At 58.0% G+C, this 20306-nt stretch overlaps 1 protein-coding gene across 4 annotated transcripts in view; it reads right to left on the bottom strand.

The window, feature by feature from the left end:
* Nucleotides 1-20306, bottom strand: part of SULF2 (sulfatase 2) — a 118479-nt gene that overhangs the window by 14113 nt on the left and 84060 nt on the right. For all 4 annotated transcript variants that reach the window (XM_053199859.1, XM_053199862.1, XM_053199860.1 and 1 more), the window contains exons 5-11: nucleotides 13273-13442; nucleotides 8480-8630; nucleotides 7081-7256; nucleotides 3382-3510; nucleotides 2356-2412; nucleotides 1733-1862; nucleotides 185-377 (exon numbers count right to left, since the gene is read on the bottom strand). In XM_053199859.1, coding sequence (XP_053055834.1) covers nucleotides 185-377; nucleotides 1733-1862; nucleotides 2356-2412; nucleotides 3382-3510; nucleotides 7081-7256; nucleotides 8480-8630; nucleotides 13273-13442 — 1006 coding nt within the window. The remainder of the gene's footprint in view (nucleotides 1-184; nucleotides 378-1732; nucleotides 1863-2355; nucleotides 2413-3381; nucleotides 3511-7080; nucleotides 7257-8479; nucleotides 8631-13272; nucleotides 13443-20306) is intronic.

Raw genomic sequence — 20306 nt, 5'->3', positions numbered from 1 at the left:
CTCCCCTGCTTCAGCTCCTGCTCTCGGCACGCTACCAAATGGCCTTCCCCCTTTAGTCTCGTCCCGGAGGACCGCCGGGCACTGGCACCTGTGTCTGTGGGGCCGGGTGAACGCACGGACGGGGCTCCCCGGGCACGATCGCAGCCCCCCTGACCCGCTCCGCCCCCGGGGCCGCCACACTTACTCTTCTTGAAGAACTTCTTCCTGCGCCCGGCCAGGCTGAGCTTGTAGTCGCTGCCGGCACAGAGGCAGGTGTCGCCACCCTGCCCGTAGTACTTGGGCACCAGGTTGGAGAGGGCCCTGCCCCCCGGCCGCGCGGGGGCCTTGCACCTGTGCAGCTTCAGTTTCCCCGACGCGTCCTCCACGCACTGCCACTTCTGCGAGACACGGCGAGGGACTCAGGCTCCGCGGCCGCGACCGCCCCGGAGACGTTCCGCTCCCCGCCGCCCTCGCTGGGGCCCCGGGACCGCCGCTGGCTGCTCAGTGCCCCACAGACACACGTCTGTCGTGGGGGGAGCACAGAAGGGGCACCAGGGACGACACTTGGTGGCTGGGCACGAGCCCCAGTCACAGGGAAGCCCCCCAGGGGAGGCACCGGGCTGGCGAGAGGGGGTGGCTGCTGAGGCTGGGGTCCGGGAGGCCCCGGAGTGGTAGCTGGGGCTCCAGACTGATGCCTCCCCCAGCTGGTCCAGGGCCCAGCCCCCACCCCCAGCGCTCTCTTCCTTTGGGGTAAAGCAGCGTGCCCTGATAATCTGTTCTGAAGATGCTCATGCCTGCCGCTGCCCTGGGACCACCCGACCTCCCGTCTGGGTGGGGGACAGATGTGCAAAGGGGGGGAATGTGCCAACACTCCGGGGGGACAAGGGCCCTTGGCTCAGCAGCTCACTCCTTGTGGCTCGGAACTGAAATTGGAGCCCTTCTGGGATGTCCCCAGTATGCAGCTCCGGGAGGCCAGGGGTTTCCGCTGGGGGCATTCAGGGCCATGGCTCCAGGGCCTGGATCAGCGCTCGGCCATGAAGGGACCGGCATAACCCAGAGCTCTTGTCCCGAGGCACAGACTGGCTTCCGCAGCATGGGGAGGGGTCTGGGGCTTAGGAGCAAACGGGGTGGGGACACGGCCACGGGGATGGGCCTCATTCTGAGTCTGGCGATAAGACGGAGCCGCCCCCGCTTGTGAGAAATGCACCCAGCCCGGCCTCAGCCTTGGAAGGCCACAGCCTATGGTGAGCAATGGGATCCAAAGACCCTGGTTTTACTCGTACTTATGGGCGCACATCTCCAGGCCTGAGTTACTGCGGGGGGGGGGTGGTGCTCAAAGTACCAGCCGGCAGACTGAGGCAGGGACACACGCCCCACACCCCTTGAGCCGGTCCGCCCTGCCTGCTTCCCAGTTCCTCGGCCCTCCCCTCCCCTCCCCTCCCCAGCTCCCCGGCCGTCTAGGCCTCAGAAAAGCCAAGTTCAGACTCTTCCAACATCACTCACAGCCCCTGCTATCTCTAAATACTATTTGGTTGTAATTTTCTTAATCTTTCCCTTGCAATCAACTCACTTTTTAAAAACCTTTATTTATTAAAAAGGCAATTTCTTATTGCTCCTATAAATGAAAAGCCGGCCTCACTGGCTCTGTGGGCCCGAGGAGGAGGCCCCGGCCTGGGCTGCAGTGTGGAGGGCCGGCCCCTGGGAGGGACGACGGAGGGCAGGAGCCCCCAGGGCACCAGCCACATGGCCTCACCTGTCCCAGCTGCTCGCACGCGGTCTGGTACTCCGCCCGCTGACACAGGTCTTTCACGCGCTGGTATTTGGGCAGGAAGTTCTCCTCCTGAGCATCCACCTTGTCGTTGTCCCTCTTGTGAAGCAGTTTGCTGTGGGGCAGAGAGCGGGACACGCGGCTGGCCGTCGCGCTCAGAAGGAGCCTGCGCCCGCCCGGGGGGCGGACCCCACGCAGCCCGTGTGACGTCACCACGGAGGGTGCAGGGACTGTTACGAGGCTTAAGAAATGGGAATTCGCCAAGAAGCCTCCCAAGTTGCAGGAGAGTTGGCAACACGTGAGAAAACGTTCGGAGCATCGCACGGACAGGAGCACAGGTCTGAAGGGTTCATGTGGCCTCCAGACTCAAATTCCGTATGAGGCCCGGGGACAGCGAATGGGCTTCCTCCGTGTCTAGGGGGCCGTGGACTCGTATCTGAGCAGGGATAGTAAGAGCTGTGGTCTCTCTCCTGCCCCGGCAGTGAGATCTTCGATGCCACGGGTACAGGGGGCAGGGACGCTGCCAGGAGCTTCCCGGGACGGGCAGGTGGGGGGCCCTCAAATGCCCTGGGCGGGGGGTGGGGGGGCCTCCGGGACCTGGCACTTACCCTCTCTCCACCAGGAAGGAGTCCCGCCAGACCCTCACCTTCTTCTTCAAGTGAAACCTGGAGGAAAAAAAGCCCACTTTCACCTTCCCATCGACGTGGGGGCCTCCCACGTCCCCCCCATCTCCGAGAAGCAGGGATAGTTGGGGTGCGTGGGCCCAGCTGGGCGCAGGAGGGGCCTGGGTGCTCACACCCCACACTGAGCTGAGCTACATCTCCCCCGGAGCGGAGATATGGGTCTGAGGGTCCCCCAGGGGCCGAAGTGGCCGGGGGGGGGGGGCTAAGCTTGTTAGGTCTTGGGGGGGATTTCTTCTTTGATAGTTGGGCGGTGAATTTGAGTGTGGGTTTCATGCAATCTCACTCTATTGCCACGTCCCAGGGAGAGGCTCGGGTTGCCGGAAGAAGGTTCCATCCTGCCCCCGACTCCCAGGGGTCCCGGCTCCCAAGCCAGTGCCCCAACTGCTGCCCCAAATGTGCCCATTTTACACCCGTACAGCTCAGAACACCTCACAAAGGGAGGAGGCTCAGTGGAGGTAGTCCCCTGAGAGAGCAGGGGACGGCACCCCGCACGGCTGGAGCTGCTGAGCTGCCTTCGGGCACAAGCAGGGGGGTTCCGCCGCCGTCAGCACTCTGGGGCCGTCAACCCTGAGGGCAGTCACGGTGCCGGCCACCAGATGTCGCCGTGACCACGCCGGTGGCCGCGTCCTCCTTTCCCGTCCCCACCAGACCCCGCTCACCTTCCCACCGGACTGGTTTTTGTTCTTGTTCACATCACTGTTCCCCGTTCTGCCTCCGGGACACCTGGGGACGTGTTCCCATCGTCCCACCGGGCACTGAAACCTTCGAGCTCGGGGAGGAGGCGTCAGAGCCTCTGACCGGGAGACCTCGACGCCCAGATTTGCAGAGAGACCTCTAGCCAGTCGCTTGCTCTCTCTGGGGTCCGGTTTCCAACCCGGCAGAACGGGATGTTAGTAACGCCTGCCTCACTGGGTTCTTGTGACGATCTAAAGGGCAAGTCCCCCTCCTCACCGATTCACCGGCCGCTCCGTGTCCAGCAGCTTGAGAATGGACTTCCCATCCATATCCGAGGGGATGTCCAGACCTGCAATGTCCAGGATGGTGGGGGCCAGGTCGATGTTGAGGACGATGTGGGGGTTCCTGAGGGAGGCGGGGAGAACAGGACTCGGCCACCCGGCAGTGGTGCCCCAGCCTCGCTTGGGGGAAGGACGGCTGGAGGGACGGAGGTCGCCCGTGGCTCACGCCCCGAGGGTGGGGAAGCGGTGATCTCCTCACTCGCTCGCACCCCAGCCCTCCGGGCCCCCTTCTGCGGCCCCAATTCAGCCGAGCCCCACCTTCTGCGCACTCCACGCTTGCCGCCGGGTACCCGGATTAACGGGCCTCCACTTGGCTACTTCGGCTGGCAGTGCCCTCCCTGCCTCCCACCGCCTGAACAAAGGACACCCGCCCTTGAGGAGCCGCTCTAGACCCTGGTCCTGCCCCCAGACCTGTCTCCGAAACCTCTCTGAGGCAAACACTGGCCCTTTGCTATTCTTGGCCAGGCAGGTGTCTGGCCTCAGGACCTTTGCTCTTGCTGTTCCCTCTGCTAGAGTGTTCTTCCTCCAGATGCCAGGGTAGCACTTGCCCCCAACCCCTGAGTTCTTTGTTCAGCAATTACCAAGGCAGCCCGGGCCAGACCCCGTGATCCCTTGCCCTCCGGTGTTCACACCTCTGCGCGATCCCCTCCCCTGAAGGGTGGGCCAAACCAACGGCAAGGGCGATGACGCGTCCCAGCGTGGCTATGTTACCCGACATACAGCTTCATCCTGCCGGCTGTCCCTCCGCTGTCTACTTGTCTCCCCTGGCCGTCTCTGAAGGTCACCCACCCCCAGCGAGGACGCCTGGCAAACATTCTGGGAGGCGGGCTGTGTGACGTCAGGTCCGCGGCTTGCACCTGAACAACCTCGTCAAGTGGGGAAGCCGGTCCTTCCCTAGTCAAACTTCCAGCCCTGTCTTGCTTTCAGCCTCAGTGGACGACCAGGCTGGGCCCAGACTCGTGACCCGCAGACACGGCGAGACGGAACGTGTTTGTTCTTTTCACTCGCCGCGTTTGTAACGACTTGTTATTGCGTCGTAGATTAATACCAGCTCCTTCCTGAGGACCCCTCCCGGTGCTCCTGTCCCTTCCCTGAGGCCGTATCACCCCCATTTACTATATATTTTAGTCATTCATCTGGCTGACTGTCTAGTCCCCCATTAGAACCTAACTGGAAGACAGACCCTTTATCCGTCTTGCTCCCTTCTGTATCCCTAGCACTTCTGCACTTAGAATACACAGCAGGTGCTCAATAAGTGTTCGCTTAGTGACTTTTGTTATGTATCTCTGCCAGACATCTGTCACCTCTCCCGTCTCCTGTTTCTACCTGGTGGTGTGCCCGGTGTGGTGGTAAGTGATTTTAGGGATGTGCCCAACACAGGGGTTGGCCCCTGTCGCATGAATGACGACCATGTGGGAGCACTTTCCATCAAGGCGGCCGGGGGTCCCGACCCCATCCCCTGGGGCTGAGGGGCAGGGTCGGGGTCCTAGGGTTTCAGTTGCCTTTGACCCCTTCCTCCGGAGCCCAGCACCTTGTGAACCCCGGACAGGTAGCCAGGTGCGGGGTGTGGCTGCCTGGTGGGAGGGCTGGGAGGCCAGAGTAAAGCCTGATGACGTAACCTGTAGGCAGGGGGAGCTGGGGAAGACTGCTGGGCAAGCAGGCGCCACGTCGAATGTTGGCAACGAGCAGCTGAGTTGGCCTGAGGCGTGTCCAGCAGTCTTGCTCCCCAGGACTGGGGTGGGACGGGGACGATCGCTTTTCCTACGTCCCTCCTCGTGGTAACAGTGCCCCGCCCCATTCAGATTCCACTACCTGATGTCTTTGGCCTGGTCACTCGAGGTTTTCTATCACCCTGGCTACGGTGATTGGTTCAGGGATGGACACGTGACCCATGTCAGGCTGGTGAGAGTCACCTTAAGGCTTCTGTTCAAATCACTGTTTGGTTTCCTACACTGGATGGCTGAAAGTCATGGTGAGTCTGCCACCATGAGGGAAAAGCCTGCCTGAGAATGAAGTCAATTCAAAGGAAGCTGGCTGAGGTATGGAAAATGAAAGCTTCCTGACATTATTGTGTGACTGCTGGATCCAGCCATGCCTGAAGCCAATAGAGCCTTGGACTTTACAGTTACTTTAGTTCCTGCATTCTTTTTTTTTTTAAGTTTATTTATTTATGTATTTGAGAGAGAGAGAGAGAGAGAGAGAATGGGGAAGGGGCAGAGAGAGAGAGAGAGAGAGAGAGAGAGAATCCCAAGCAGGTTCCGCGCTGTCAGCACAGAGCCCGACACAGGGCTCAAACCCACGAACTGTGAGGTCATGACCTGAGCCACAATCAAGCGTTGGATGCTCAACTGAGCCACCCAGGCACCCCCAGTTCCTGTATTTCCTTTACCTTATTATTGCCTTTTGGTCTTATCTGGTTTCTGCGTACAGCCAAAGGTGTCCCAGCCTCTGGCCCCAAGCCTGACATTAGCACTTTCTCTCGTCCACATGGGGTATGGTTTTGGGTCCTATCAACCAGATCGGAGACTCTGAAGCTGACCAGACCCATAATGTCAATGCCTGTAGAGTCTTTAGTGGGTCAAATTCTTTCTATTTACAGGGGTGGCTCAAGGTTTCAGAGACGCAGGAACAGAGAGGCTGCGGGGCTTGAAATCCCAGCTCCTTCTCTGATGTGTCACGTGACCCCGGGCAACCTCACCTCCCTGTGCCTCAGTAGACAGGGTGACAGTATCATCCACCCCACGGGGCTGTTGGGATGCTTCCATGAATTACACGGCTCAGACCCGGGCTGCAGAATAAGGACTGGACAGCACACCTGTTATCCTAACTCTCCTTCCAGGTGGGGACCCTGGGAGCCAAAGGCGGAGAGGAATGTGTTGAGGCAGGCAGGCAAAGAGCCAGGAGCCTTGCCTTGAACCCACACACCCCCCTTCTAGAGCCGTCACCAAGCTTTCCTCCCAAGGGATGGAAGTCAGGCCAGATAAGCGCCTGAAGGGCAATTTATCCGCATTTCAAAAAAACCATCTGAGCTGGTCTCCAACAGCTGCTGCTGCCGTTACCTGCCTTTCTAGAGCTCCCTGCCCCAGATGCGGCAGTTTCCTGCCAGAATGTGTCACCTCCAAGGTCAGCCCAAGGGGAGCGCCGGCTGAGGGCCCACAGGGTCCTGGAGGAAGGATGGGAGGGAGACCGGTTCCCTCTGTGCTGTGGCCAACACCCCCCGACGGGGGCGGCAGGGTCCCTCCCTGAGAGCCACCCCAAGGGTCACCAGGCCCCACAGAAGTCAAGGTGGCCTTCCCGCACGCTGGCGCAGCACACGCAGCCCGGCCCCGATTCCCTGGCGCTCTGCCCGCCACAGACCATCTGTTTTCACAGGTGCTAACGGCCCCCGGTCTCTCCTTCCCCAGCAGAGGGGTATAAAATGTGCTGGAACCCACCCCGGGTGACATAATCCCCGTTTCTCTTGGCACTGAGAGGCTCGCCTGCCCAAATAAAGTGCCGCCCGAGGGAGTGGCTTGGGGCTAAGCGGTTGGGCCACCTGCTGCTTGCCCACCTGGTGGGGGGCCGGGGGGGGGGGGCGATGGAGGCCCCGGAGGTCTCCCTGGAGGAGGGGGGCCCTGGGGTGTGATGCACTCACAGCGAGCCGGCCTCCACGTTGGGGCCCCTCACGTAGAACGGGACCCTGATGTCAAACTCGTACGGCATGGACTTGCCCTTCACCAGGCCGAACTGGCCGATGTGGTAGCCGTGGTCCGCGGTATACATGATGTACGTGTTGTCCAGCTCGCCCGTCTCAACCAGCATGTTGTAAATCTGAAACGCGGGCGGGCCGGTGAGGGGCGCAGGGAAGGGGTGCGGACGCCCTGCCGCCCGGGCCCTCTCGGGGGGCGGAGAGGTGCCTGTGCTCTCGGGCCGTCCCTCCCGTTTCAGGCCCTCCCTGCACCCGCTGCTCAGCGGGGGTCCCCGGGAAGGACACGTTCATAACCGCAGCCTCCCCACCTCCTGTCACTTGCTGCCCCCCCCACCCCTTCTTCACAGTGCTTCTGCCATCTTGTCTGCATGGTTGTGGCTCGTCTGTCCCCCGAATTAGAATGTGAGCTCCATCAGGACAGGGACTATGGTCACCTTGTTCTCTGCTGTATCCCACGGCACTGGCCATTTGGCCAATGCTGCTGAACGAACGAACGAGTGACGCTGGGCCGTGGCCTGGGGCAGGTGCCGGTGATGCTCGGCAGGCCTGTCCCACGGAACCTTCCGCAGCGTCGGGACCTGTGCTGTCCAACATGGCGGCCACCAGTCACGCGTGTCTACTGAGCCCCTGCCCTGCGGCCGGTGCGACTAGGGAGCTGGACTTTAAACCGTCCTGAGTTCGATTACATTTAAATAGCCACGGACAAAAAAAAAAAAAAAAAAAAAAAAAAAAAAAATCTCTACGCAGCGGAATATTACTCAGCCGTGAAAAGAAAGTCAGTGCGCATACGGGCTGTCACACGCACGGATCCACCTCGAAGACGTGGAACAAGCCAGCCACCGACGACCACGCAGCGTGGGATTCGACTCACGGGAAACATTCGGAAGACACAAATCCACCGTAAGTTAGCGGTGGCCTACGCACCAAGGGTGAGGGGGTCCCGGGGGATGACGGCGAAGGGCCGCGGGCTTCTCGCCGGGGTAACGGAAACCTTCTGGAATTGACCGTGGCGGGCACACGGCTCCGCCAACGTATCAGGACGGCTGAGCTGTATACTTGGAGTGAATTGTAGGGGACGTGCGTTGTATCTCAACTAAGCTGCTCAAGAACGTGAGCTGCCGTGTCACGCGGCTGCCGTAGCAAACAGAACAGATCCCACACCGGAGTTTCACGGAGGCAGGGGCGTGCGTCGGGGCGGCTCAGGCCATCTCCCCGGGCCTGCGGCCCTGCCCGCTCCTCCCGCCCCCGTTTCCGCTCCTGTCCAGCCAGGCCGGGAGCCGGGCGAGGATGGGGAGGCTCCGGGGCCTGCGCGGTGGCCGCGGGCTTGGAGGGGGCGGGGGCCTACCGTCTCCATGGAGTCGTCCACGGACATGAGGGTCTGTAGGCGCTTTCGCTGCAGCATGTTGGTGAACTCCATGTGGATGGGCTTCATGGGCCCCGTGTAGCGCATGATCCAGTGCTTGTCTGGGTTGGGTGCGTAGTTGTAGCTCGGTGTGCTGGGGGGGGGGGGAGGGGGGTCAAACGTACAGCCAGGTCTGGCGGGCGTGGGGCCCACCCGCATCCCCCAGGGCACCCAGACCCCCTGCCTCGGGTGAGCAGCCTTCTGTGCCACGTGTGCGCCCGTCCGGGGAAGCCGTGACGCGTCACGGGCTCCGCTAAACCTCCGTCGGTGTTTCTCCAGCGGGTGCTGTGCCCGTGGGCGGGCTGGGGGTCACCCAGTGTTAAGTGGCCCAGGGCCACACGGTGAGAACGGCAGCGTCTCCCGGTCGGGCCCTGCCAGCCCTCCCGCTACATCAGGGCCAAAGTCACAGGCGAGCGCGAGTCCTCTCACAGCTCCCCGGAATTCACACGGCTCTTTTTTTTCAGCAGGGGAGCAGCTCACGCCCAGAGCCTCCAGCAGGCCAGGCCCCCCACTCAAATTTCTCAGCCTTGCGTTGCTTTTTCAGTTACCCCGGGCAACTGCCGAGCTATGGCGATTAAGGCACGACTAGGGAATTTCCTCTTGCAATAGATTGGGGTTAAAAAAAAAAAAAAAAGAAAAGAAAAAGGAAGTTGGCTACAACGTTAGGTCGAGAATAGTCATGCGTGTACGGGGCCCCTGGACGTACATGTGTCACAGTTATTCTTCCCGTTCGCTCTCTTCTCTCATTTACTGAAGAGGAAACAGAGGGTCAGAGGAGTTCGGGGGCCTGCCCACAGCCTCCCTGAGCAGGCGGTGGAGCCAGGGGACTCCGTGATTTCTGCTGTGGGGTCCGCTGGGACTAGCGATAACCGGACAAGGAACCATACTCTCTGACTTCTACGGGTCACTTACGCTTGCCACGCGCTGGGCCCGGCTCGAAGGGTTCACCGCCTCCTGCCGTCTAACACTCAGGGTCCTAGGGGCGCGTGCTGTGCTTATTGTCCTCGTGAGAAATGAGGAGACTGAGGCCCAGCGAGGGCCTAACTTGCCAAAGGCAGAAGAAGCGGGGCCTGAACTCCAGGACTGGATATGGTCACTTCCTGCCACAGTGACACGTGGACCCGTCCAGAGACCCTCCTATCCACGAGTGCTCGGGCATGACTTTTGCCAAGACACTCCTGCTGGAGGACGTAGCAGAAAAGTCCCCTCCGGTCTGGTCTCACCCTCCCCAGTCAAAGCTGAAAATAAAGTTGGAGTTTCCACTGCCTGAAGACAAAAGGCTTTTCAAACCGGCTATTAAGGGGCCAAGGGGCTGCGCAGGGAAGAGGCTGTGTTTGCGGAGACGGCAGAAAGCTCGCTAGCGTCTCACTTGCCCCACCAGGACCTTCCCAGCGTCTCGAATATCAGATATCGTTCGGGGAGAGGAGTTATGGAGACCGTTGCTATGTAGAGCGGGGGGCGGGGGGTGAGTCATAAGTCTTGAGATCCTTCTGGACTTTGCTTTGAGTCCCTGGCTGGTCTCCCGCCGCTAAATCCAGCCCAGCCCCCCAGCCTCCTTTGATTAAGAGCAAGGCCTCACCGTCCTGTGGGCTGGCTTAGGGCCTGACCCGCATGTAGAACATTCCCAGGAACAAGCCCCCCGCCCTGCCCATCCCCCACGCAGAACGAAGGGGGCTGCTGGGGGCCAGGGCTGCGCGGACACAGCCTCACAGCCGTTTGGCCGTGTGGGAAAGCTGTTCCGGAAGGCCCAAGGGGCCGGATTCCAGGACGCAATTTTGAGCAATCCTCCCTGAATCTATTAGGTTCTATTAGGCTGGGTGTCTGCCCTCGAGAATAGGAGGACAGGGAGGAGTGGGTCTGTCAGGAGTCTGGGCGGGGATGACTTCTGAAGGCCTCTCTCTGGAGACCTCTTTTGGAGGAGGATGTCAGAGCCAGGAGGTGGCAGGGCCTGGGGCCCCTGTCGGCCAATGCCCGTTTGCGGGTCCCCTGCATAAGGCCAGGCTCCTCCGGGGAGAGAGCCACACTTTCTGAAGGGCCCAGCCATTGGTTGAACAAAGAGGGGAAAGCCTCAGCTCAAGACTTCGAGCCCTGTCCACAAGAGCCTCGCTCCCACGGGTTATAAAAGGCCTGTGAACCCACCATCAGATGCCACACCTCAAAGGAAGCTCTGGGGGCTGGTGGGGGTTGGGGTGTCTTTGCGTGTGTGTGTGTGTGTTTGTGCATCTGTGTGTCTTCACGTTTGTGTGCACGCGTCTGGGTGTAGATCTGGGCTTATATGCCTGTGTATACGTGTCTGTGTAATCTGTGTGTACGTATCTGTGTCTGTGTTTACGTATTTGCGTATCTGTATCTGTTTGTAAATCTGTGTCTGTGTGCTTCTGCGCATGTTTGCGTATCTGTATCTTTGTATCTGTGTGTGTGTGGGTATGTGTCTATAGGTGCCCGCGTTTGCACACGCATTCATGTACCTTTGTGTGTGTGTGTATATGCGTGTGCACCTGCATACGTATCTATTTGCATCTTCGTGTATCTGTGCCCCTATTTGTATCTTCGTGTCTGTGTACGTGTGTGCGTATGCGTTCGTGCCTGCTGCGTGTATCTGTTTGCATCTCTGTGTGTTTGCACAGGTGTGTGCAGCAGGGGGCGGGACGGGGCCCTGGGCAGGTGGAAGGGGCCGTGCCGCGTCAGGCAGCACTTGCGGGAGCCCACGGGGACCACTGCAAGAACACGACACCAAACTTGAGTGGGTGACAGTCTGACAGGAGCCTCCCGACCGGAAGATCTGCAGCTCTGACCCACCAGCAGGGCCCTGTCTCCCCCCCCCCCCCCCCAACTACCCGAGACTGTCATAATTAAATACCCCAGCTGCAGAACTTTCTGGGTTTTGGTTCTAGTGAGGAAGTGATTATACCCCGGAGATAAGAGAGCCTTCCCAAACAGACCCCTCATAAGGCGAGGGGGGTGGTTCTGGGTAAGTAATAGCAGGCGTTACTCATGTTCAATTTCTGTAATTTCCATTTCAAAGGGGAAATAAGCGAGCAGGCAATGTCAAACCACCTCGTCCAGGGCTGCTGGGGGGGAGGGAAGCCAGAACCTCTCTTAAAGGAGAAGCTGCGGAAGCAGGGTGTGCCCACCCCCCCAAGGTGGGACTGAGCCGGCCACGCCCCCTCCCACAAAGGGGAGCTGCTGGAGGGGGTGGAGGTGGGGGGGGAGGGCAGGCAACTCAGGTGTGCAGACAGGCGGTGCTGCGGCCGGAGCCCCTGGAACGTGGTTCGCCATCTGTCCGACTGTCCTCCCCAAAGACCAGGGGGATCAGGAGGTGAACACACCGCCTCATCCTCTCGGAGCCACGTCAGGGCGCTGTCAGAAAGTAATTAGATGCGAAGGGCAACACATACTGATCGTAATGAAAATTAAACGCCCGGAATAGTCAGGCCGATTCCAAAGTGCCCTGTCCTTGTCGCCCCAATGTCGCAGCCAGGGCTGCGGCGTATCACTGCTAAGCGGGAGGTGGTTTGAGGCAGAGAAGGAGAGAACTTTCCAGAGCGATTTACTAAGCAGCTGGAGGGAGGAGGACTGGACAGGAGGGCAGAGAGAGAGGAGGTGTGACTGGGGGCGGGATTCCAAGCTGGCTCTGCCGTTTACCAGCTGCGAGTCACCTTGCCTCTCCGTGCCTCAGTTTCCCCCTCTGTGAAATGGGAATGCCAGGTGCGGTAGGCAGCCCGTGTGACCAATGGAATACGACACAGCGATGGTGTGTCCCTTTTAGATTAGGTTCCAAAGGACCCCGGCTTCCATCTCAGCCTCTGTCTACCCCAGGCCCCCCAGTCCGTTCCTCTGTCTCTGATCATTTGCTCTGGGGGAAGCCAGCTAGAGTTGCCGTGTCGCAGACACCTTGATTAGAACCTCAGGAAACCCTGCACTAGAACCTTCCGGAGGAGGAGGCCGCTCCCAGATTCCCAACTCACGGGCGCTGTGAGGTCGTGCACGTTTGTGACTTTAGCTGCTCAGTTTCAGGGTAATTTCTTCTGCAGCAAGAGATCACTAGCATTTCAAGGATCGTTGTGAACATTCAGGGATTTGGTGTCACCTAAAGGACTGAGCACGGAGCCTGCCACACAGCCCACAGCTCAGTAAAGGCTGGAGAATATGCTCACAGCCTGACGAGGCCTTCTCAAAAAACACGTTTAAAATGCACAGGGTAGGGATGCCTGAGTGGCTCAGTCGGTTAAGCGTCCAACTTCGGTTCAGGTCATGATCGCATGGTCTGCGGGTTCGAGCCCCACGTCAGGCTCTGTGCTGACAGCTCACAGCCTGGAGCCTGCTTCCGATCCTCTGTCCCCCTATCTCTGCCCCTCCCCTGCTTACGCTCGCCTTCCCCCAAATAAATATAAAAAAAACGTATAGCATAAAGTACACAGGGTTATGAGCCTATTATAAGCCTATTATAAGCCTATTATAAGCCTATTATACTGCAATGCGGTTCTATGCACACAGACCCCTCGGGGGAGGATGAGGCCCCAAGGGAACAGCACTGCTACCTGCTTTGGTCTGTTAGCCAGGCTGGCTGGCTTTGCACCCGGTTTCCCCACAGAAGAGCAGCGGGTTCCCGGGTTCTTTGAACCAGGAGGATCAGAGCGAAGGCAGACCTCTGTCACTGCCATCACCGTCCCAGAGCCCGACCCTCCCACCTTCACGTCACCCGGCGGCTCGGCAGGCAGGACTCCCAAGCTTACATGTGCTGGGACGCGTTGGGGAAGAGGCCTGAGTACTGGGGGGCGGAGTCCTCGGGGCCGTGGGGGGCCGCGTGGCTGATGACCATCAGGACGGGCCTGTGCGGGTACATCTTCTTGGACGTGCGGAAGAAGCTCACGCTGTCGTTGGTGATGAGGTCTGTCAGGTAATCCTGGGGGGCAGGGAGAGACAGGAGAGCCAGTGAGGACCTGAGCACCCGTGGTGTTAGGTGCCCGGCGGACGCGCTCGGGGCACAGCGGGGACCCAGACAGACAATCCCTGCGTTCCTAGAGGCCATCCTAGGGGCAGACAGATGATAAATGAGCACGGAACGTCGGATGGTGCTGATGGAGACAAATGAGGAGAGAGGGGGTCAGGGAGGATAGGGGAGAAATGGCAGTCTGTCAGTCATTCACAATAGATGCTGAAATAATACCAGCTCGCACTTTTGAGTGCTTATGGTATGCGAGGTACGGTTCTGTGTTTGCTTCTCTTAGCTCGTTGAAATCCCCGTGTAACTGTGAGAAAGTAGGTGTGATGATAATTCCTGTTTTCCAGAACAGGGAAGTTAAATGAATTGCCTGATGTCACACGGCTGGTAAGTGTTGCAGCCACGCCTCCTGAGTCTTGGTTCCTAAGCCTGAACTCTTTTCCAGGCTCCAGAAAGACCACGAAAGACCCACAGGGTGGGTACATCCCTGTGTTCCTGGTGCGCTGTGCGGGGGGCAGGGGCAGCTGAACACGTAAACACGGAAGCAAGATAGTGACACAGTGTGACGGATGAAGGAAATAAGCTGTGACCGAGGAGCCGGAGTGGGGACGTCCTTTGGCAGGGGCAGTCACGGAGGGTCTCTTGGAGGGGGTGACACTGGAGCTGAGGCCCGAGTGATGAGGAGCTGGATGTGGGGAGATTTTTATCACCCTCGGTTGTCTGCCGGGATTCTCGAGGGCGATTTGCTGGGCCTACTCTCAGAGACGCTGGTTTTTTAAATATATATATTTTTAACGTTTGTTTATTTTTGACAGAGGGAGAGAGAGCATGCGTGGGGGAAGGGCAGAGAGAGGAGACAGCAGATCTGAAGCGGGCTCTGTGCTGAAAGCAGAGAGCCTGTTGTGGGGCTCAAACCCACAAACCGTGAGATCACGACCTGAGCTGAAGTCAGACGCTCAACCGACTGAGCCACCCGGGTGTCCCAGAGATGCTGGTTTAATTGGTCTGTGGCTTTCTTCAGGCACTGGACTTTTAATTTTCTTTGGTTTTATTTTTTAAAGTTTATTTGTTGAGAGAGAGGGAGGGAGGGAGGGAGGGAGAGGGGGGGGGAGAGAGAGAGAGAGAGAGAGAGAGAGAGAGAGAGAGAGAGTTCAGGGGAGGGGCAGCGAGAGAAAGAGAATCCCAAGCAGGCTCCATGCTGTCAGCACGGAGCCCAATGCAGGGCTCGAACTCACAAAACTGTTGGATCATGACCTGTGCCGAGATCAAGAGTCGGATGCTTAACCAATTGAACTACCCAGGTGCCCCACACACATTAGACTTCAAAAAAAATTTTTAACGTTTATTTATTTTTGAGACAGAGAGAGACAGAGCATGAACGGGGAAGGGTCAGAGAGAGAGGGAGACACAGAGTCTGAAACAGGCTCCAGGCTCTGAGCTGTCAGCACAGAGCCTGACGTGGGGCTCGAACCCACGGACCGCAAGATCGTGACCTGAGCCGAAGTCGGACACCCAACCGACTGAGCCACCCAGGTGCCCCCACATTGGACTTTCAAAAAGCTCCCAGGGATCCTAATGTGCAGCCAGGACTGAGAATCACCCATCTAGAGGAAGAGCTCCAGGCGGAGGGAACAGCAGGGACTCCGATGCAGGAACCGAACCTGTTCGAGGACTCTCAGCAGGAAGGAGCAGAAAAGCAGAGGCGCGCAGGGGGTCTCCCGAGAGTCAGACCTGCTTAGACGCTGGGCGGGATGAGAGGAGAGGGGGAAATGTAACGAGCAGGAACTGAGGGCTTTAAAAGCTCAGCTATTAAGGGCTCAGCCGAGAAGCTGAGATTTGCCTGAACTCTTCAGCAGGACGGCATACAGCAGGCGTGCCCGTGCGTCTAAGACAGGACTTCGGGGACGCTTGTACTCTATACTAAATGCACAGGGAGAGTCACTGCAGTGGCGTTGATAAAGCAAAAACGTATCGCCGTGACCAGCAACAGGAAGGCGATTAATGAAGTCAATGTAATGCTGTGCTGTGCAGATGTTACACAGAAGCGAACTCGTAGCTACTGAGGTGGAAACGTGTCCAAGATACACCGTTAAGGGAAAGAACAAGCTACTTTCAAATCCAGGAAGATCCCACCTTTTTGTGGGAAGGGAGGGAGGCGGGGTGGGGAGGGCGGAGGGGTGGAGAGGAGAAGCCAAACCCTTAACTTCATATGAGCACCAAGGAAGAATCTAGAAGGACAGATATCAAAGTGCTAACTGGGGTCTGGGATAAAACAGAGGGGGAGAAAGCCACTTGCTACTTGGTGTACTTTTCCCGAAATACTTTTTATGGATAGTCCTGGGGAGTTATCTGTAGAACCTATTATATAAAAGTAACATTATAGATCACCTAAATCCAAGAGTTGCTGCTACAGTTATGGAGCATGACCCGAAGGTGCAGGGAAAGTTCTTAAAATGACAAAGGTAACTGCAGAACCAGCAGGTGGGTCCCCTGCCTCCGGCTGGTGGGGAACCATGGGCCGCAGCTGCTTGCTCTCCATAGTAACCTCGTCTTCACTGCTTGATTTTGGAACTGTGCGCCTACTTGGCTGTGATGAAACATGTTTTTAAACAAGCTACTGTGGGCGCCTGGGTGGCTCAGTCGGTCGAGCGTCCGACTTCGGCTCAGGTCACGATCAACCGGTTCGTGAGTTCGAGCCCCGCGTCGGGCTCTGTGCTGGCAGCTCGGAGCCTGGATGGAGGCTGCTTCAGATTCTGTGTCTCCCCCCCCCCCCCCCGCCCCTCCCCGATCGCCCTCTGTCTCTCTCTCAAAAATAAATAAACGTTAAAAAAATAATGAAAAACTAAAAAGCTACTGTGGACATCCATTCCCAGGAGAGACATACGGCGCCATGATAGGGCATCCAATAAACAAACTAGAGCTACCTGGGTCCACACGCACAAACCTGACAGACCTGACCCTGGGTGAAGAAAGAGGGCTGGAGGACATGCACGGTACGATACCGTTTATATACAGGCTAAGAACACAGAAAACGATGCTATACAGTGTTTGAGACGCTTGCCTATGTAATAAGCGCATCCATAGCAATCAGCAGGGGACGGGTGAACTTCCTGGGAGGGGGCAGGCCAGGAAAGGGGCTCGGGAGGGTAATACGGGGCCCCTGTAGCCTGTGATATTCCACGTTCAGAAGCGTATGTGGTGTCATTACCATGTCTGACTCTCAAGGCTGGCATGAGGGTCTCGAGCGCTAAGAGGCGCAAAGCTCTTGGCACGGTGCCTTGCATGTAGCCGGCCAACGTTATGCCTGTCTTAGCGGTGCGGCAGCCTTTCCGCATGCCTGACAGCCGCCCACCTTCCTGGGTCTCCTCAAAGCCACTCCTGCTCTAGCTAAGCCCCTGCTGATCCCTGATGGCTGCAGCAGGGCACCCACGATGACGTATGACAAGCTGCACACCCACCTCCCAACCATCCGTGTGGACTGAAGGGGATGCCACCCGTACTCCAGGGGCGGGTGGTGAAGCCCCAGGCTGGCCAACGAGGACACGCCATCTCTCCGGCCACGGTACTTGAGCCGAGTCCAGGTGTCGGAGGGACGAGGGGACCTGGGCCAGGGTGGCAGTGGCATGGTCCAGTCCCGGCTAGGAGCAGATTCAAACAGACAGGATGTGTCCGTTGGCTGGCTGGGGGGGGGGGGGGGTGGGCTGGCTGTCATTCCCCCCCCCCCCCCACCGCCCCCTGCCCCACGGTTTCTGGCTGGGGTGAAGGGAATAGAGATGGGGGTCCAGGAGAAAGAGAGTGTCAGGGTGCGGGCGGGAGTGCTATATGTCCAGTTCTGGACAAGTTGAGCTGCCTGTCTGGGTCAGTCGTGAAGAAGACGTGAGGGAGGTGGGCTGTTAACAGGAAGGGTAAGACAGGTGCGAGGACGAAGCAGTCTGGAAGGTGAATTTTCTAGAACCTGGAGACGAGCCGACAGACAATGAGGAACTCCCCTCTCTGCCCCCCTTCAGTCGTGGGCCAGGCCCATTCCCGCTATCCAGGGGGAGGTGCTAGACTTTCCCCTGGTGCACTCCTGGCCAGGTGCAGGGGGCTGGGGATGCCAGGTTCTGGGGACTTGGCTCCTACCCAGAGCTTAGCAGCCAGAGCTGGGTCCTCTTGTCTCCCCTCCCCATCCTGACCTCCCACTGACTTTGATCAGTAAACCAAGAGGAACCCAGTACTTTGGTGGGGATCGCTAGCCAGGACTCTGGGCAAAAACGTCCATTGCCAATGGGGGTGTGGGGAGTGGGGCGTGCTCCCGGGCTCCGTGACAGCCCGGCCCCTCTCGTTCCCGGCCTCGTTCCTCAGGCGCGGCCTCTGCCGCTCTCGTTTATGTGCTCACTCAGCAACTACTTGTTGGGTGCCTGTTCCCAGGGTTCCGGGCTTCCTGTTAAGGGCTGGGGCTGTGGTCACAGGTCCCTGTCCCCATGGTGACCACAGTCCTGTGCGGGGTGTGGGAAAGCATTCTCATCAGCGGTAAGAAGGCGGCAGGGGACCTGGGAGGGACAGGGAGGTTTTCGCTCACTTAGGATTACCCCTGGCTGCTGGGGATGGGGACCATGGCTGATGTGACGGGAAGCTCTGCCCGGACAAACGTGTCCCATGGGTGCCTCCTGGGAGATCTGCCCACGGAAGCCCGTGGTTCTACCTCTTTTTGAACTTGGGTGAGATAAGCCAGCTCACCGCAAAGCTCTCAGGGCCCCTCCCCAGATGGGAGTCTCCTGGCTTCCAGAACTAGTTAACTGTTCTGCTTGGGAAGCCCACTTGTGGGCTGCTTTCGGGCTGTGCCTTGAGACAGATGACTGTGCCCCTGAGACCTGGTTTGAGGGGCAGGGCGGGGGTTGGGGGGGGGTTGCCCGCACACTGGGGCAGCTCTCGAGCCCACCTCTCGATGTTTTCTCCACTTGGCAAGTCAACCTTCTGTAACTCCGGGAGGGTCTCCTTTTCTGAGCCACTGGCTTCCTCCGTCTAAATTATATTCTACATCATAATGTGGACAGTGCACCCTCTACAGCCCCTTGTGTTCAAAAGAGGTTCACGTCCCTTTAAGGAGCAATCATATTTCATGAAGCTGAGGGCTCTGGAGTCAGCAACACTGGGTTCACACCCCGGCTTTATCACCTGCTATCTGTGGGCCAGCGGCTCGCCTTTCTGCCCCTCAGAAAGCACCTTTCCGCCTCTAAAACATGGGCCCGATCACAGTCCCTTCTTCAGATGGTGGGAGCATTTCACACGGGAATGAAGCACTTGGCAATACACTCGGAGCATCGTTCCCGCCCCTCCCCGGCCCCCAAACAAAATTACTAACGCGCATGGGGTGGTTTACACCAAGCATCAACAAACCTTTTCTGTAAAGGGTCAGATAGGAAACATTTGAGGCTTTGCAGGCCGGAGGTCTCATTTGCATTACTCACTGCCACTGTAGCAAGAGAGCAGCCGCTGGGTAAATGAACGGGCCTGTCTGGGCTCCAGTAAAACCTTGTGCGGCCAAACTGCAAATTTCATGTCAGTTTCACATGTCAGGAAAAGAGCGCTGGTCACATGTTGCTCTCTTTGTGATTTTTTTCCCCAGCTAGTTAAGAATGTAAAAAACCCTTCTCAGCTCAGAGGCTGGACAAAAACACTTGGCGGGCAGGACTTGTCCCATGGGCCGGAGTTCAGAGAATGGATTTGGAGGCCAGATGGCCTAGGCTCGGATGATACTGCTTTACCACTCACTAGCTGTGTGGCCTAGTTCCTTAGCCTCTCTGTGCCTCAGTTTCCTCGTGTGCTGGTTGTGAACAGTAACTATGGTGAGACATACATGGGCTAATTCAGGTGGAACGATTCCAGCAGTATCTGGTGCACGTTAGGTCTAAGGGAGCGGGAGTCATTATTCCTTGAGAATTACGCGGCTGTGGGGGCGCCTGGGTGGCTCAGTCGGTTGGGCGTCCGACTTTGGCTCAGGTCACGATCTCACGGTCCGTGTGCTGACCGCTCAGAGCCTGGAGCCTGTTTCAGATTCTGTGTCTCCCTCTCTCTCTGATCCTCCCCAGTTCATGCTCTGTCTCTCCCTGTCTCAAAAATTAACATTAAAAAAAAAAAAAAAAGAATCACGTGGCTGTGTTTTCCACGTGAAAATGAAAACGGTACAAACAAATCTGGTTCCCTTTGATTACTCCTCACACCCCCCTGCTTCCAATCTTGGCCCCTTTGGGCCTTAACCAGGAAGTATTTTTTTCAGATGCCTTGTTACACGTGTTAGAGTATGGCTTTATGCATCTTTTTACATCAGTTGGATCACACTGTGTATATTTTCTTTCTTTCCTTTCCTTTCCTTCTTGGTCCCTTCCTTCCTTCCTTCCTTCCTTCCTTCCTTCCTTCCTTCCTTCCTCCCTCCCTCCCTCCCTTCCTTCCTTCCTTCCTTCCTTCCTTCCTTCCATTCCACATGGCAGGGAACAAAGCAAAGTCACACGCCTGCCTTCATGGCCTTGTACTCTAATGAGAGGAGACAGATGTTAACAAGTGACCCAGGGATACACACAGGTGTGGTGCTCACTGCGGGGGCAGGAGAGTTGGGATGCGATGCCCTGGGCTCGGGGTGCTCTAGGAGACATCTGAACAGGGGCTTACAGGAGCTCTCTCTGCAACCCGCTCTTTCCATCAGCCCTGTGTCCAAAGCCCTTCTGATGGCGTTACATACAGATCCCCTCATCTTTTTCTAGAAATCCTCCAGGGTAGGGTTCCTTTGTGGTCTTTTAATCATTTCTTGCGTTGGTGGCCCTCGTGGATTTCTTTCAATAACAAAGC

The sequence above is a fragment of the Acinonyx jubatus genome, chromosome A3, assembly GCF_027475565.1.
Source record: "Acinonyx jubatus isolate Ajub_Pintada_27869175 chromosome A3, VMU_Ajub_asm_v1.0, whole genome shotgun sequence".
In the NCBI taxonomy this organism is placed as follows: domain Eukaryota; kingdom Metazoa; phylum Chordata; class Mammalia; order Carnivora; family Felidae; genus Acinonyx; species Acinonyx jubatus.
The sequence above is the reverse complement of the archived record's forward strand: the minus strand, read 5'-3'. Positions and strand labels throughout refer to the sequence as shown.